This window comes from Platichthys flesus, chromosome 2 (genome assembly GCF_949316205.1).
Source record: "Platichthys flesus chromosome 2, fPlaFle2.1, whole genome shotgun sequence".
NCBI classification, from domain to species: Eukaryota; Metazoa; Chordata; class Actinopteri; order Pleuronectiformes; family Pleuronectidae; genus Platichthys; species Platichthys flesus.
Window position 1 is genome coordinate 11,138,206 of NC_084946.1, and position 19,000 is coordinate 11,157,205.

Consider the following 19,000-nt stretch of genomic DNA (forward strand, 5'->3'; position numbering starts at 1 on the left):
GTAAAGAAAAAAGTAATGAAACAGTATGAGTAATATACGTATTGAGTAATATTAAGATCAAAAATAAAAAAAGGATTAACCATATAAATTATGATATTTATATAAAAGGGGCCGGTAAAACTTAATTATTATTATTGATTATTGATTACGATGAAATGAACAAAAAAAATTGAAACTTTTATACACAGATTAACTTTTCTTCAATATAAAAGCAAAATGATTTACAGTTTATTACTTATAGTTTAACAAACATGAAGATAATAAAATGATTGATAAACTACAGTATAAGTATGTACGTAATGTGTATATAGTATTTTCTCATTTTTTACTTATTCATATCTCTAGTGTCTTTAGTTTTATGGCATGTCTATTCTTTTATTCTATCCTAATGGGCATCTACTGGTCAGCTTCCAACAAAATTTCATTGTCTTGTACTGGTTCAGTGACAATAAAGTTCTGTTATCTTCCAGGTGAAGGCTGGTGGAAAGGTTAACATACCAGACAGGACAGGGAGGGTAAGAGGTGAGTGTGAAACGGGGCACTGAGAAGGGTCTGACCCGTGTTGCTTTTGGCTCAGACAGCGGAAACCGGCCATGTGAACGTGTGAGGCATGAGAGACAGATACCCACAGCTGTGATCTGTCCAGCAGGCGTTTCCCCTCAAAATCCAAACCGCCAGACATAAACCCAGCCAAATCCTGTTTGGCCCAGGCCCAAACACTTTTTTTCTTAAGGCGATGCTGGGATAATTATTTCTAGAGAGCGAAGAAGGCCATAAGCTGTTTTACAATAAGTAGAAACTGAGAGTTTTAATAATATCACTTTGGAGATCTAGACCTTCCAATAAGAGGACTCTCAAAAATGTACCATGAAATCAATGGAAAGAAAATCTTTTCGGGGGGAGATGTGCTTCTTGGCTTTCTTGCAGGGAGCTAGATGAGGACATTGATATCACTCTGGCATCTGTTAGGAAGTTACAGCAAGAAGATGGTTAGCTTAGCATCTCATGAAGGGATCTAGATGTGTGCTTGAGAAAGTGCTGCACATGAAATGAATGGGTGCATGGCAAAATCTATACTGTAACTAGTCATGAAAACTAGAAAAGCTTAATATAAATACAGACCATTCATTCTGAAATAGTGAACAATTTATGTAAGTATAGGGAATTTGCGTGTTTATCATCAGGATCAGTGCAGGGACAGAAACTCATTTGTAATGAATGCAGGCTTTTCCATTCTGCAGGTCATCCTGAGGTTAAAACTCACCTAGATATTTCTACAAAGTTTCCTCATCTAACAGTCACTCTCACCACTGTGCGACTGCACTGATTCATTCATTCTGTGGATTTGATCCAAATACTTGTATCCTGTTCAAATACAGTCATTCTTGTTCTTGTTTGTGAGTGGCGTCTGAGAAAAAAGAAAAACATTCTTTATTTATTATAGGCGGCTTTGACCATTACTGACACTTTTCCAACAGGAAAGCAGACTTGTTTTTCTGACCAGGAACCCCCCCCCCCCCTCACAATGTACATGTGTGAACATTAGACTGTGGTCTAGCCAGTGTCTGACTAATGCTTCCAATACTGAGCATTTCTTTTCCGTTTTACTCAGCTTTACCGCCCGGCTGCACGTTTGTCTACACGTGACCACAGACCCCCATCCGCTCGACGCCCCACCCTGCAAAGCTGGGCAGGGATGAATGATAATCACGCCACAGTTTAGATGAAAAGCAAGAGCACAGTGAGCCTCTTTGAAATGACTTTCACAGCCTAACTTCTACCTCACTGGCCCCCAGTCTGCCTGACTGACGAAGTGCTGTGTGTGTGCGTGTGTGTGTGTGCGTGTGTGTGGGTGCGCGTGTGTGCGGGTGTGTGTGTGAGATGATTTACATCTGGAATGTCTATAAGAGTGCGCTGCTCCCATCATAGAAATTAAAAAGAATCATTACAACAGGAAGACTAGACACATACTCAGACTAATTTAATGATCATTACTTCATGACTGAAATATGTCTGCAAATTAACAGCATGACCTTGATTCGATTATTAATCAAACAAGAGAAGTTTAAAGCATCATAGAAGGTGATGATTTCCAGAATCTGAAATATTCTAACATTTGTTTTCTTGCTGAGCCTTTGATGTGAAAATCAATACCACTCTCTGTATTTCCTTTAAATAAGAAGCCACTGCCAAGGGAGGGTTAGTTCAGAATACAACTAGAGAATCAGCCTGGCTCCATCCAAGGGTTAACAAATCCCTGACCAGAGTTTCACAGAGGCTTATCTGCCCAATGTTTTCTTGTTGGAGGACAGTTCCTCCCTGGGCTCTTGTCACTGGGAGTTTGCCAGATGAATAGCCCACTGCTGATAATCCATAACATAAACCTCCATAAAACCACAAGTTGCTGTTTCTACACTTAAGGGATCCAATTCATATGATATAATGAGTTAATATAAGCCTTAGAGATGCTTGAATACAGATATTAAAGTTGAAAAAAGCCAGACTAGCTGTACCAGTATTTATGCAATGCTAAGCTAGCTGGTGGTAACTTCACAGACAGTCATGAACTCTCTTAAAGAACATCCCAAAGTATATTTTCCAAAAAGTTGAAGGAAATTTAATTTATGTCACAACAATAAAAAAATTTGACAAAGCAACGATATAGTAGCTTTTCTCTCTGAGTAGTGGCGGATCTAGGGTTTCTCTAAATTAGGGGCCATAAAGGGGCCATTATATGTCCAATATCCATGCACAATCCATGATTTGGAAATTGTTCCTTGTTTAGGCAAGTTGTGTACTTCAAAAAAGCTTACAGAACAAAAAATTCTTAACAAATTGTAATACTTACTGATCGCATAGATAGTGATTAACTACTGACAACACTGGGGCCCTTTACGGGCCAATCAGATTTCAGATGGGGCCAGGGGACCATTAGCCTAGCTGAAAATCTATTTTTGTGTCATATCTTTATTTAGTCTTGACGAAGACAGTATGTGCAGTGCTCATACAATAATTCACATCTACTGAAAATAAGGGTCAGGACATTTTGCTCTGAGCAGCCGAGAGGAGGACTGAGGCCATAGAGGGATCCAGCTGTTGAACATGTGGCGGATCTGTTTACTTCTCTATCCACAAGAGAGAGCAACTGGCTCCTGCCTCCTGACACGCATCAACCTTTTCTCCCTTCGATCAGACTCCTCCTCGCGAGCCTCTCGCATACATCCTGCAGGAGGCTAAACCGCTTTGTCTCCAGTTTCTTTTTTTTTGCTGTATAGCACAGAATGTGAGGCGCTGAAATTCTTGTAAGGGGACACCGTCGCGCCTCAAGGAGATGTGCAGCCTTTGGCCTGCAAAGAATCAAAAGCCTTTTAACCGCTGCATTCTGTTGTTCCAAGTGGCTTCTGACGTTTTTGTGTTGATTTAAGATCCAAGTGTTTGGTGGAAGTAAACACGCTTAATGGTCTGGCGCGCAACTGCAGCTGCTTTTGGTGCAGAGGTTTTCTCGAGCCTTCAGGAGGAAGACTGAAGATGAACTCATCAAGCATTGTCACGTGCTTCTAATGATGTACGAGGTTCTGAAAGCAGCAGCCGTCGATTCATTAATGGAACAACCTGCATTGTTTTGTGAACAAACAAACAAAACATGACACAAATGGGCTTATGTGAGTTCCAACTGTAAATCTCTCTTCTTCAGGGGACAATGTGAAACGCAACTATTACACAAGTACACAGCAGTGCCACACAGTAACAAACACGGTGGCGTAGCACTAATCAAACTTAACCATGAAGCTATAATTATGCTCAAATGACACAGGATACTCTCACATAATCATCTAACATCGAGAGTCTTGAACTTTCAGACATCTTCTTATAAAGGAGACGTATCCAGCCGCGATCCTCTCAACATCGTGAGACATGATGTTCCGTTATAAACAGCAGCACAACACAGCTGAGTTCATTAAACAGGCCCTGCTGACGGATAAACAAAGCTTCCTGTCATCCCAGTGTCTGGTTCTGATGTCAAATACAAGTCTCCCTATTTACTGAGAGACTCAGGCCTCTGCCATGCACAAACACATAATAAATACTGTGCTGAATTTTCCCAAAGACAAACTCTCATTCATGTAGAAATACATAGATTCCAGGCAGTCTTGCTGAAGCATTGAAGCTTTATGAAATAGTCGAGATTGTCCATGGAAATGATTCAGTCACGGAGGAATGTAAGTTCTGTAACCAGCACAGACAGGTTGTCATGGTGAGAGCAGGAGGAATCTGGTCAGATCAGTAGCAGACTGAGATATGCATGGACACTACGGAGGTTAAAAGACCGCTCGGATTTGGACTGTGTGAGAAAAACACTTTCAGCAATATGACTTTGTTTTTCTGCTAACGCCCTACGACTGTTTTAGTCGTGCCCATACAACACATCCTTGATTGACTCGGCTACAATCTGAGACGTGCAAGTTGTGCCAGCGGAAGCTGCTGTTTTCATTAATGACAGACTGATGTTTTCAGCAGACTATCATTTGTGGTCAAAGCTCAACTTGCCAGAATAAGTTGTTATGGTCTTATCTTCACTCATTCCCATACACTGTGAAATTGTCTCATGATGTATCCCTCACAAAAACAAGATAATAACAGTTTGAAGCTATGTTTTAAGCCAGAAATACTTAAAGAATACCTACTTTACGTTTAATTCAAATTGCAATTCCAATTTTATCGACATAATTGATAAATTATTTAACAAATCACTGACAATACAAGTAAAATTTTGGGATGACGTTTTCTGAACGTTTAACACACTCATGAAGACACTGACTGCTTCACTCTTTCACTTTTTACCGTTACTTAGACTATAGTACACTCATGGTTAGGGTGTTAACTTTTCAGGTTCAGGACAGCATCTCGATTCATGCTGTGAATAAACAGATTGTAGGAACGGAGCCACCCGCTGACGTCAGCCCATGCATGGTTAAAGGTGAATGGCTTCAACCAGACCATGGAAATATTTAAAGGGTGGGTGATTGAAGTGAAGTAACTCCCCAGAGACCCTAAATACACTCGATATATAAGGAACAAGAGGGTGCTGCTTATGGACATGGCCTGGAAAATAAAAATCCTGAAAAGGTCTCAGTGGTGCTTTCATTGCCATGACTCAGCTAGAAAGTTACACAAGTATTTCAGGTGAACTCCTTGGGCTTGTCGTCTAAAATGAATCCAGTAAAAACACAGTCACAGTTCTGGCTGTTGTAGAGAGATGGGTCATTCAGCAGAACCTACCACCCTACATCTAGTATAAATAAAACTGTAAAACCAAAGCATCAAAAAAATTAACATCAACTGTTTTGTTAGCTGCCAAAGAAATGTTGCTTCATCAGTGTCAGTCTGGTTTTAATAGAGAGGCCCTCTGTGGCAGTGTGTTTCCAATGACTTGTTCTCAGACGAGCTGAAGGAATGCAACTATCCTCCTTTCTCTCTCTGTCTCACAGTCACAGACCCACGCCGACTTTCCATCCGGCACAGAGGCGTTCTGAGACAGGATGGTCTTCCTCCTCTCTGAGTCATGGATGCAGAGTGGGCCGGGGGTTCGCCGAGGGCCGGTGATAGACGAATACCAGCCTGGCAAAGTCATCAGTGGAAATGGTGGTGTGGACAGCTCAATGTTATTCGCTGACTAGTGGATGACGTCACCGGCCTGATGTCAATGCAGATGTGACTACCTGCACGTCTTCTCCAGACAGACTGATTTAATATCCATAAGGACATTTTCGTTACTGGTTGTATCCATTTCATAGTAAAGATCATAAAATCCTGGAAACGGTTTCAACAGCTATTCATAAGTTCTCATTAACTTTGGTTAATAAGAACTTTACAAGAAGTGTTCACCACGTTGAAATAAATTGCAAATATACTAGATCATATGGAGACACTAATGTAAGTAAATAAATATGCCTACATAACTGTCAGTTGTGACTTTTTAGCTGCTTAACTAACAAAATAAGGTTACCTTGCCAATAAACTGTATTACCAGAGCACTAGCAGTATAAGAATATTGTCGATACGTCCGACCTGGCTCTTGCGTAAAATATTCTTTAACAATGATAAAAACAAAAATATTTAAATTACAATTTATAAAAAACAAAAAAAATACCTCAAATTAGTAAACATTCTCCCAGCACCATAAGTTGAATGGAGCAAATGGATAGTATATATATATATGGAATATTTCCACACTCATTCTAAATTGTATCAATGCTTCTAACACAGACACGTTTGTTTTTATGCAGTGTACATATAAACAACAAGTCACACCTACAGTAAGTTTTATATATTGTTTGGTCACATAAACCGAATTTGTATATTTGTGTTACAGCTTGTGAGTTACTGTTCCATTGATGCTACTTAGTTGTAATTGGACATTGCTAGTCTAAACAGGCCAAGACAGTCAAGTTTGAATTGTGAGGTCTGATAAAAGTAACCACTGGTATGAAATTAACTTGTAGTTAGACAAGACAACAGACATATTCAGTCTGGAAATTTGGCAGGATTTGAAGAGTACATTGTACTTGAAGCCCTTTGGAATGGTGCACTATGATAAAGAATTTCTTTCATCCCGAGCCTGTCCTCTTTTTTTATTGCGAACATCTGTTCAGGTTTCATGTGTGTACTTGAACCCTGTGTGAATGTAGGTAGTAGCTGGCTGGAAGTGATCCCACCCAGGTGTTAGATGAGTGTGACATGGACCTACACGTGCAGGTTTGATTGTTTAGACACAAGTGTGTTGCTCAATGCGAACCCACCTCGTCACCATGGGCCTGGTTCCGGATGAACTTGTAGCCTGGAATGCGCTTTTGGTTGCACACCACCCCGACATCCTCCGAATGTTTGCAGTCAGACACTCCAAAGCCGTTGGACTCACACTGAGCCAGACTCTTCTCTCCACCAGTGCAGTGCACGTTGTCGAGCCAGATACGGCCTAGGGCGAAGAGGAGCAGAGTTATATGTGAAATGACACGTACTCTGATGAAGATGAAGGGTTTCTGTAGAAGACTCAACAGAGTTTTGAGGATGTTTATTCTTATAGTAAATGTGAGGGGTTTGTCTTATAATCTTTGAACTTTTAACTAAAATAAGCAATGAAATTCATTCCTAGATCCACCCCCTGTCAGAATTTACTGGATTCTTCCTTGAGTCATGTCCTACACAAACTTTATAGGAAATCGGTTGAGTTGTTTTTACGTAATCCTACTTTCGAACAGGCAATCACACAGATGCAGACAAAAACACAGGGTGAGAATAAAATGTGACATTCTGTGCTTGTGTATTTTATATTACAATGTGAGTGTCATCCATGTTATGGCAGGACTGATGCTGCACTTTCCACTGAGCCACATGATGCCACAATCCCTTTCCCTGACAGAGGATTTCTTCATTAGAAAAGTCAAATGAAAGAGTGCTTTCAATATTGCACCTTGACCGTCTTAAGCCGTGTTTCCACTGAAGCCTCGTCACAGAGACACTAGACCTACTCACGTGGAGATGTCTCCACCGTAACCTGCCGTATTTTTTCAGCCAAAACCTGGCAGGAGAATGTTGTCATGGCTGAATCGGATCCTCTGCCGTCCAGCTGTCTGTTCCGAATCAGCCTGCTGAAGCACGGAAACCCCAGCAACTGTGGCAATGGGAACCCCCTAAGGATTGCTCCTCTGACAGTCTCAACACGCTGCAGAGGAACATCCTGATCCTACCAAGAAAGTGACTGGATGTCATACGGTCACGTAAGCCTCCTCCTGGCAGCAGATGATTACCTCTGGAACATTTTTTCACAATAGTTGCCAAGTTTCCTGGTGGTGATTTACTGCAGAGAGTCCACGTGAGAGTCAGCCTGGTCTCAGTGCACCTCTGGCTAAACAAACATTCACAATAGCCAGTTGTAATTGTTTTGGATTGTTGTGTGACCATCATTTGCAAGCTGGTGAAAAGTGCAGGGAGCACAGCCTACAGGGAGCCATTTATTTTCAAATTGAGCTTTTATTGGTATTTTGAGTCAACCACGTAACCTATGCTCAAAATTATAGCAAACTGGAACAGAGCAGAGTGTTCCTAAGTGGATCTGAATAAATGTAAATTCATGATGTTATCAACTGAGTTTGTAAATGATATCTGTGCAACGGCTGCTGGGAATCGTATCAACAACCAGGCCGTAAAATCCAAAGGGGAGATGTCCTTGTACTTGTTGTGTAGTGATGTGTTCAATTGAAAACATGTGATGGTCTCTTTCCAAAGTCCCCACGATGATGGGAAAAAGCTCTTAATCCCTTTTACAGCCATGTGTCTCTACAAACAACAAGGAAACGAATGCACACAGCCTCAAACCCTCCTATCTAAGTGATTCCCCTATAAACTAATTTGAATTTATTTGTCAGAATAAAGAGGAACCCTCCTCAAAATGGCACATAAATGTTCTACACACGTTTTAAGTGTAAATTCAACTTTAATCTTTAGGAACGCTGGAGGGTCACACCCTGACCACATCGCCAAAAGCCTCCATGTCTACATTCCTACATCACATTCAATGCAAACATTTCCCCCTCTGCACAGACAGGCCATACATATGCATCAACTGTTTTGCTGCTACTCATAAAATGGTATATGCATGCAACATTACATGCATGGAGCCTATTAGGTCGTAAACGTAATTCTTGAATAATGACTCTGGTGCTTTGGGAAGTAAACAGCCAAGTTAATTACTTCACTGTTGAAGTGGCTGGCTGGATGTGGCCGAGACCCAGGGGTAAAACGTGCCTTTAACAAGGGACACAGTTTTAATTAACACCAACGCACTCATACATGTACACCACCAGCAGCTGCAGCTTTGACAGAGTTGGAAATCTCATCAGGATTTGTTTTTTTAACAGTGATGAGTTTATGTCTCATGTGTGTTTTTCTAATTATGTGTGTGTATGTGTCTGGCTTACACACCCAGTGTTTCCAGTCTTGACCCCCCCCCCTCCCCCCCAACCCAACCCTTCTGCTACTTCATGAACTGATTGGCGTCTCTCACGTCTCCTCTAATGTGGAAACCAGTGCCAGCGCCTCAGGTTATTAGCAGGCAGACAGGGGGAAACGTGTATCTCATTCAAAGACGTTTCCATGGAACATATGAAACAGTATGAAGAGATATACTGCGTTTGAATGTGTGTGGTTGGCTGATTGGCAGTTTGCCGAAATAATCGACCATTAACCCTCATCTCAAGGTCTAAAACAGCTGAAGAACGTGGGTTTGAGGTGAAGTTTCAAGGTTTTTGATTTGGTAAAAAATATGGGTTTTACATCAAATTTTGGGAAACCAACATATACGACTTTTTCTTACCTTCCCCTCTTCCAAACTTGGCCGAGGGCGACCAGGACGCTGCGTCCATGAAGCCAAGCTCTCTGCACACCACGTGGGCAGTGTAGATGGAGAAGTCGTCATCGCACACTGTCCCCCACTCTCCTTTGTAGAAAACCTCCACCCGACCCTCGTAGTGTTTCCGCTTCTCCCCAGCGAGACGGAGCTGGATCACAGGTGTGCCAGAGTTTGACTGGGCATTGCACAGCGCACACATGTACAGCAAAGAGAACAAGGCACCGGGGTGCAGCATGATGCAGGAGGATGGGGGAGAATCTAAAAAGAAGAGGATGAGATAAATGACTGTCAGAGGCTGTTTCAAGCTGCACACTGGGATACTGAACTCAACAGCACTCTTGAGGATACATCTACCCAGGAGGATATGTTTCCAACCCTTTCTGTTTGTTTGTTTGTTTGTCTTAGAAAAATTACACAAAACCACAAGAAGAATTATCAATGTTCTTGGTGGAAAGATGTGATAGGTTTCAGGGTAGAACCTTTTAAATCTTTACTGCAGACCCGGATCTGGTGGTGGACCCACAAGATTTGTCATTACTTTCTTAAACACTGGAAACTAAGTTGTTTTATGGAGATTTCAGTTGAAATCCCACAAAACAATTCATGGAATTGGCATGCATGGAGCTTTGTCAATAAGTTAAGATGTTTTATTATAAAATCCTGCACATGCAGCTACAGTTTGGTTTGGCTATCCTCAGGTTACCAGAGACCCTCACTGGCCTCCATACACCACAATATAAGTTTGAGGATTGGTAAAGAATTTGAAACTGCATTTGACAGCCAATAAGGGAGAGAAGAAGTGGGATTTGGGAGAGAATGGAGACAAGGATTCCTGCCTCTGTCTTTCTGACAGCCTAATGAAGAGCAAATGTGGGCCTCCACAGGGTGCGTGCTGCCCCTCTCACTTATCTACTGATCTCTGCCCGAAGGCTGCACAACTGAGAAGGAAAGTGAACTCCACATTGATATTTCATGGCAGACCATGAAAGTGTCAACGGACAGACCAAAAGCCCTCGGGGAGGAATGTTCCTGGAGTTAAATGAGGGGAGGATCACTGTGAAAGTAAGGAGACCTCCAGGTCTGTGGTGTGAGGAGGGAGAAGGAGGATGAGGATGGGGGGGTGCTTTCCAAGTTGACGTCATAGTAACAGCCAACAAACTGCAGAACGCAGGGGCTCGACAAAACACCCCTGGTGTACACACTCAATAAACCGTTAGACGTCTCTTGTGATCCTCCAGGGAAAACATCTGGTTTATTTCCCTCTGAGAGGAACAAGTTCAGCAGGAGCTGCTTTGATTTGGCCTTTTGAATTTCACTGTCCAATCCAACAATTCCAGAGACCGCTTATGAACACACTGAACAAACATCATGTCTCACCTCAACAAACCTATACATGGAAATGAACACTTCTCCTGAATATGTGTTGTGACTGGTCTATACTTCTTACAAAACCAGTTGAGATACACCCACTTCCTACAGAAACATTCAAGAACATATAAGATTACAGGAGAGTCAGTGAAATCCAGCCAAGGGCTGTCCAGTCAACTCGATTATATAAAATCCCCAAATGATGAATTTATGGGTTTCTCAATCAAAGCCAGTGCTTTTTGTATTCCCTATTGTTCATGAGTGAAAACTACAAATCAGTCTTCAAGTAACTGTTAAACCAGAAGCGGGTAAGAAAAGGACAGAGCTCAGAGGAGTCCTCCTTCTTCTGGAAAATCCAGACACATATAACATAAGAACACTGTCCCTCTCTTCTTCATTTGAGTAAATAATGCATTGCAACAATATAAAACATTTGTAGCTCATGCTTAGATCAGGCTCACTTTAAATGGGTGTAACTCTTGTTTGTTAAACAACTACAGGAGATAAAATGACAGCAATCTACTTTTTACGGTGATAAATAATATAAATATTCCTCCTGTTAAAGTTCCAAGTTATGCAGACGGGACAAAGAAAGAGAACTATGCAGTTTACAGAGAGTCTCATATTTCAAGAAAAAGTTTCACAGATTCCTGCACGTGCGGATCAGATCATCCAATCAGAAGTGGTCTATCCTGACACGAAGAGGGAAACTTACCTTCACAGACGGAGAACAGGCGGCTCCTCCACTCACACACACACCTTCAGATATCTGAGCTGCAGCAGAGGATGAGTTGTAGAGCAGAACTTCTTCCTCTCTTCTCCTCTTCTGCCTCTTCTCTTTTCCCCTCTCACTGCTGCTAGCGCGCTCCCGTCCCACTCATCACCGCGGCCAGCAGCCTATCAGAGGCAGCCTCAGCATCCTGGACCCGCCCCCTCCTGCCCGGTCACCATGGGTTACAAAAACACTGCTCGAGCTGGAAAGACCCTGGACCCGGATCAGTGGATTGTGAACCCCCCCTCAGTTTTATGGCCTCATCAAGTCAAACACTGAGGCTGCATCCTTCAATAGAGGATTATACATAACTCCGGAGAGATCAATAACGTATTGACACTGATTATGGGCAATCATTAAATAATACTTGATTTATTAACTGTTCACTTGGCCAAACTGAAGATGCATTTTTTTTTTTATTATACCATCCAACACAGACCCCACTTCTCAGTATGTATTATTGGTGTAACAGAGAAAAAATCGCACTCTCAAGTTTTTAATTTGTATTTTCAAAATGTATTTATAATTAAATGATTTTGTTAATTTTTACACTGTGCTATTTTTCACTGCTGTGCTATCTATCGACTGTCTTTGGAAACTGGACAGTTTTAGTGGAGATTTTAAACACACAGTTTTGTCTTGCAGGTGCAAAGAAACGCCAGAAGGCAAATGCCAGGTTTTATATTGTCCTCTGGGGCCATTAAACAGTGGAGGGCAGTCCTCTGAGTCGTCTCCTGTCTTTGCCTAAAGCAGCAGAAGATACATTTTGGGTTACTTGGGCTCTAGGAGTGAATCTGTAAAGTTTGGTGAAGCTATGTATTGATAGTTGTTAAAATGACGAGTGTAATGTATATATACACAGTATATAGGACTTAAATGTTAGTAGCTTGAAGGCTAGTTAAGGTGAACGTCTCTCTTGAAAAGGTAAGGACGACCATTTCCAACAATCAACACCAAAGTCAAGTCCACTCCCTTTCTTTCCATCATAAAATGATTGACAGACCAAGTAATAAGTGATCAAAAGAAAACATTTAGAATAACAAGGTCTTCATTCAAATCCAAAGCACAACAAGCGGGAAATATTAGTTAAATGTAAGAAAAGAAACTATCCAGATAGTATCTATGAGTGATCCCTCTCACCCTGGATTATGAGTGATCCCTCTCACCCTCCAGTAAACCCTACATGTCTAAGCCTCCTCATTGACAGTGATGTTGACAGTGAAGTAACTGATCTGTCAGAATAAACTGAAGCTGATCTGTAAGGATAAGATCCCATCAGGACCAGAGGTGTGCTATTTCCCTGTGGTTTCTGAGGACTCCACCATGTGGCGAGAAGGTGCTGATCCAGGGATGTTGCAGACTGAATAATTAAATAGACACGGCTTCAGAAAAATACTTCCATATTGTGTACAATTTAAAACATATTCACAAACATACATTATTTTATTTACAGCTATAGGGGAAGTCAAATCTAAGCCCAAACTTTGCACTTCTGTCTTTCCAACTATCATATAATTATGATATAATAATTTTTTTCTGAGCCAGACATTAAACCATTTTCAGATTGTGTAACATTATTACATTTTAGGTTTTTATTAGCATTTTGCAACTGTTGTAAACCAGGACAAATGTTGATGAGCACATTAACCATAATCGCTTTTTCACACAATAACCTTGAATCCCACATTAAAACCACAGTATGACTTAATTCTTCCTTATTCCCAAACAATAAATCACCTTAATATTGTACTCTAAGAAATATCTTACAATGGGTAGCTACAATATTTGGTCTGAGTGACTGTCAATAAGTTACATCAGAAAGTTATATCAGTGGGCAGTCTGCTCGATGCATAAACAGTTAAAAATATTAGAGAATATAAAGAATATTAAACAAAGAGTTACTTATATACTACTTTAATAGTCCTATTCTGGCCCAGGGGAGCAGGAAGCAGGTGGTCTTCATGGTCAGGTTGAAACAGAACAGGGGAGTGTTAAAGCATACAACTGCAGTGATGGTCACAGTTAGTAACTCAACTTCCTTAGTGCCATTTCTCAATCTACAGTATAACAATGTCATCACATCCTAAATATATACTATAATGGTTCCTTACAAATGAATCGACCATGCCACATGGGCGAAGGTAGACTGTTTTGTTGATGTATTTATGGACACATTGTTATGACTGTTAAATTTGACTGCTGGAGGAAACTGCAGGCTCCTGACTGACAAACCAAACACCACAAATGACATGTCTGTAAAAAGAAACAGTGGAAAGAGCATGAAAACTGGCTCCTGTGTATAGGACTGAAAAAAATCTGTCTGGATTTACTTCGGTTTATGTTCATCTCTGGTTTGTCGTGCACAGCTGAAATGATTCAGGCAGAGGAGGACAGTGGCATCATATTAAATCTTTTAAACCATTTATTCAGGAATGCACAAAATAATCTGAGTATATTCGTATTAATTCTTCAAGTTTACAAATATTAGCAATGGAATTCATAATATTCTTTTCGTAAAGTATAAAATTCACGCATATTATAATGTAACAATGGGTTTGCATTGAAAAGCACCTTCACTGTAACACCAACACAATAGGTCACACTGAAACCCATCTCGGTTTCCACAGACATTTTACAAGTGATTGTGCTGACATGAAATAAGGTTTCTATACAAAAACCTGTCTTTTGTATATGATACATATCTGAGTGCTATCTGACCAGACGATGTCCACTCGAGATATGATCATAAACTGCCCCCAAATCACAGAGTAATGTGGTCCATCTTGTGCACAGATAAATCATTGTTTTTTAACCGCAGGTAAAACATTATAACTGTAAACCCATGCTGACTCACTGTTGTACTTAGTCCTACAAATATACATTTTGGCAACAGACTTTGGAAACAATGAGGTGGGACAAACTTTCTTTTTCATAATAAACAAAATAAAGGCACACGAGCAACATGTGAGCACACACATAAAATATCAATACGATCCAAATATATCTACATGGCAGCGTCAGACTGTGCTTTTTCACACTCAAATGCGGAGCGAAAATTAATCTTGGCACATGGTTCATTATTAAGAGTAATAAGCAAAGTTTTACTACTTGAAACTTTCATCTTCACCCATCATCAAACTCCCATCAAATGAAATATGATTTAGCTGAGTTAAATGGTTTCGGCTTCATAAGTGCTCCTGAAATTTCCCGATCCCAATCCCCGAGATGTAAGGGGGTCAAATGTACAAGATGTAAAATCATTGTGGTTTGACTTCAAAATCTGTGAAACAATAATGATCAAATGTAAAAGGCAGTTTATAAAAATATCTGTAATATTACTTCCAGCTCATTTACTGATGATAGAAAATAAACAGCAGAGCAAAACTATCTGTATCACAAATGAAATACCATCAAATTTTTAATTTAATACACTCATTTGTTCTTCCGGTATCAGATTGAACACTGTAGAACTTCTGTGGTCAAAAGTATCTGTGCATATTTTCTTTCTCTTAGTTTCCACTAAGAGAAAGAAAATGTTGTTGTTGGAAAAAAAAGGAGAAGATGAAAAACATCATGACTAATCATTTAACCTCAAAATAATTAATTAAATCCAAAATCAAAGATCAACAAATCATAGTAGGAATATAATCACCTTACTTCTCCTTCAAAATTATTAAAATACCCCTCACGATAACTTTGTGCTTCTTAAATTACACATTGACATATATCTGCTTTATATTTCATTCTGAAAATATCACGAGAAAGTGCAACCATCTCTCAACTTGTATTTCAATAATCTCCAATTATTTAAACATATGAGCTGACAAAGAGAACGCTGAGATGTCCTGTACAGAATTTACATCACAAGTCGGCCTATCAGTCTGTTCCCATTTTGGCGATCAGTTCATCGCAGATCTTGGTGAGCTCCTCGATCTCTTGATTCTGTAAGAGACAGACATAAGTTTTAGAAAATGATCTGACAGATCTTCCAGGACAGAAAAACATCCCTGTAAAGGTACAATGAAAGTCTGAGTCTGTTGGCAGAGAAATAGTTTCCATGTACCTTGCTGAGCAGCCAATAAATAAACAGGCTTTATCCAGTGTGCTTCATTTCAAACACTAATTAACTGAGCCTACACAGTGGTATTTGGTAACACAGTTGTTTGGCTGACTTCCATTAACAAAGTATAAAACATGGAGCAACAAGCTTTTCTCCCCATCTAACTTCCAATGCATTGTGGTTTTAGTAGATGAAACACTGCACTCTAGTGTCCACCTCCATGTTGGCACATTTTTTGAGCGGTGCTCATTGCCTGCACATGTAAAAAGACAGTAAAAAACAGATAATGATGATAATGAAACTGCACAATTGAATTATGTTTTTAAATTGTGAGTAATAAACCTTTGATTGAAAATGTTAAATAATCTCCAGTTTTAAAAAACAGGAAAAATGTTATTTACATTGAAAGAGGAAGACAAATATGTGCAGTTCCCCATGATGCAAAAGGTAAAAAGCTGGTGGGAGCATATATTTATCTGTAACCAAACTTAAAGACAAAATCTAATTTGACAAACAGGCAGGAAACAACTGATTCTGTGGGAGTTGTGGTCGATTCTATTACATGCAGCTGTACTTAACACATTTAGCAAACTTAACATTCGAAAAACATAACCATCAGCCATGTTTTTCAAACATCTGTAAATCAATCAATCTTTAATCTTATAGCACCTATCACGCAAGTTTGTGTAGTTCAGAGTGCTTCACAATTGACGGATCGTGCAAGAATATGACAGATATAAAATTCCATAAATTCTTCATTTCACCAACACTGTTCATCCCTTTTAATCGTGTTTTCAGTCAAGCTACCTTTTGAAGCACAGCTCTTTCAAGTGAATCCACTTTCATCTGCTCCATCCTCAGGCTGGCACTCAGAGCCATGCCCTCTGCGCTGGCCTTGCCTCGCACCTGGGCTATCTCTTCATTCGCCCTGCGAAGGAGGGGGAGCAGAGGAGAGGGAAGAAGGAGGAGACGATTGTCAGAATCAGCCTTGAACCCTAGCGGATTTATTCAAACCCGTCTTATGACACTTACTTGTCCAGTTTCTCCTCAGCATGAACCTTGAGGGTTTGGTATCGTTGCTCCTCCTGCTTGATCCTCATCAGGTAGTCCTGTGCACACTTCTTAAGCACCTCCTCATTCTGTAGAGATGCATGAAAAGAGTATATAGTGAGCTGATTATTACATGAAGGTGGAATGAACTGCATAATGTTGAACTGCACAAGTATAAAGCTGTACTGACCTTCTTGAAGCCTTCCAGGACTCCCTTCAAGGACTCATACCTCCTGAAGAGGTCAGCGAAGGAGCGCTCCACTGAGTTGAGGTCAGCAAGAGCCTGATCTCTCTCTAAGGTCAGCTGCCTAACTGACTTACTGCAGGACAGCGTCTTCTGCTGCTGCTCGTCCTCTACAGACACAGATGTGTCAGAGGAAAGGTTTTATGCAAACAACTGCAAGACTGAACTGAAACAATGCTGGTGAACGCAGCCTAAAAATGTGTGGGCAGATCAAACAGTTGTATCGTGAGTATTCCGTTTTGTTGTGAGTATTTTGTTGTGTTGTGAGTTTATGATTGTGTTGTGAGTTTTTTGTTGTGTTGTGAGTTTATGGTTGTGTTGTGAGTATTTGGTTGTATTATGAGTATATGATTGTGTTGTATGTATTTGGTTGTAGTATGAGTATATGATTGTGTTGTGTGTATTTTGTTGTGTTGTGAGTATGTGGTTGTGTTGTCAGTATTTGGTTATGTTGTGAGTATTTGGTTGTGTTGTGAGTATTTTGTTGTGTTGTGCATATTTTGTTGTATTAAGAGTATTTGGTTGTAGTATGAGTATGTGAAAAGTATCACCACCAGGGGGCAGGAACTTACCAATCATCTGTGCAACTGTCTTCTCATATTCTGCAACTATTTTCCTGTCAACAAGAGAGCAGTCCTCTGTCAGCTTTGCTGACCGGGAGCATTTTTACATTTGTGCCGTAATGTTTTGTAAACAGGAAGTGAGGTGCCAGAGTAGCTACCAGTGAAACTTCCTACCTCATCTCAAAAACCTCAGCCCTGCTCTCCTCGCACTTTCTCCTCCACTCGTTCACCTCAATCTCTTTAGTGATTATCTGGTTAGAGGACAAAGAGAAAAAATAAATAAACTGATTAGATGTGTTTAGATGTGGATTAGTGGTCATCATCAGATTTACTTCAGGTCATCAATGTATACCTCTTCTCTGATCAGGGTGAGAACTGCAGCCTTGTCCATCTCACTCAGTGGTAAGTTGTCCTGGTTCAAGGCTCCTGGGTCTGTGGCATTGGCGCTTCTCATCATTATGGTTTGGTTTGTGCATATCTCACTCTGAAGAAAAGGCAGAAAACACAATGTGCTCAGTTTGACGAGATCTGATCCATGATCTTTATATGTATGGTTGTTTTTATTATTATTATCAGCCTTTATCTAACCAGGTTATTCCCATTATGGTTAATAATCTATTTTACAAGGGAGAACTGACAGGTAATTAACAGACAAACGCATAAAATTAATAACATCCAAATGTGATCTTATGAAATACTTGCACACATACAACCTGTGCCTTCTTTCTAATCAATTATTAATAAATAAATACTTTCAGATATTAGTATATTTTAGTCACATGATGCCTTTGTAAAGAGTGTTCTGAAAATAACTGCTCACATTTATGTAGACTTAACAAATCAACATCTGTGTTGTCTCAACATTGCAAGAAGTTATCGTGGATAAATATTGTGTGATTAAAAACTATTTGGTTCTTGTAGCTAAAATACCTTGTGAATGCGACACATCAAAATAAAAACTAAGACTCCAATTATGACTAAAACTTCTTATTATTTAATATTATTAGGTACTAAACAAGCTACTTGTGTTGAATTAATAATACTAACACCTGCCTGTGGTTTCTGTAGTACTTACTATATCTTCCTTCAGGCTGCAGGGGTCCTTCTCATCCTGCTGATCTGAACCCTTTGTCTTAGGGCCTTCGAGGAGAAAGAACACATAATTCAGGGACACGTTTTGAATTGTACTAGCTACTCATATCCAAATTACAAAAAGTGCAATATTTGCACCAAAGACACAGACACAGTTTTTAATGCACAATTGTGGGAAGCAGTGGTTCCCTGGTTTCACATTTATAACTCTCTCATATCCAGGAGAGGGTTTTTTGCAGAGTTTGCAGGCTCCATTTTCTTCATCATTATTTTACACATTTTTGTTGCATTGCAGTCTCTAAATTCACTCTCACTCTCCTTCTTCGTGTTTCTTGGTTCAACTGACACCTTTCTGTGGATGCCTACTTCTCCCACCATCAATACTCTGCTAAAAAGTGGTACTATTACCACATCGTAAGGGAACGTATATGTTCAGGTGGAC

General features: G+C 40.2%; 2 protein-coding genes across 4 annotated transcripts in view; both read right to left on the reverse strand.

Annotated features, from left to right (window-relative positions):
* The window catches only part of loxl2a (lysyl oxidase-like 2a), a 30,184-nt gene extending 18,567 nt beyond the window's left edge, over nt 1-11,617 (reverse strand). Inside the window, exons 1-3 of the mRNA XM_062398200.1 lie at nt 11,493-11,617; nt 9,374-9,667; nt 6,801-6,976 (exon numbers count right to left, since the gene is read on the reverse strand). Coding sequence (XP_062254184.1) covers nt 6,801-6,976; nt 9,374-9,644 — 447 coding nt within the window. The 5' untranslated portion in view covers nt 9,645-9,667; nt 11,493-11,617. The remainder of the gene's footprint in view (nt 1-6,800; nt 6,977-9,373; nt 9,668-11,492) is intronic.
* Nucleotides 11,618-13,948: 2,331 nt separating this feature from the next.
* tacc1 (transforming, acidic coiled-coil containing protein 1) overlaps nt 13,949-19,000 on the reverse strand; it is a 28,425-nt gene continuing 23,373 nt past the window's right edge. For all 3 annotated transcript variants that reach the window (XM_062398207.1, XM_062398206.1, XM_062398205.1), the window contains exons 6-13: nt 18,542-18,606; nt 17,819-17,950; nt 17,641-17,717; nt 17,476-17,519; nt 16,850-17,013; nt 16,642-16,748; nt 16,417-16,537; nt 13,949-15,491 (exon numbers count right to left, since the gene is read on the reverse strand). In XM_062398207.1, the coding sequence (XP_062254191.1) occupies nt 15,426-15,491; nt 16,417-16,537; nt 16,642-16,748; nt 16,850-17,013; nt 17,476-17,519; nt 17,641-17,717; nt 17,819-17,950; nt 18,542-18,606 (776 nt within the window). In that variant the 3' untranslated portion in view covers nt 13,949-15,425. The remainder of the gene's footprint in view (nt 15,492-16,416; nt 16,538-16,641; nt 16,749-16,849; nt 17,014-17,475; nt 17,520-17,640; nt 17,718-17,818; nt 17,951-18,541; nt 18,607-19,000) is intronic.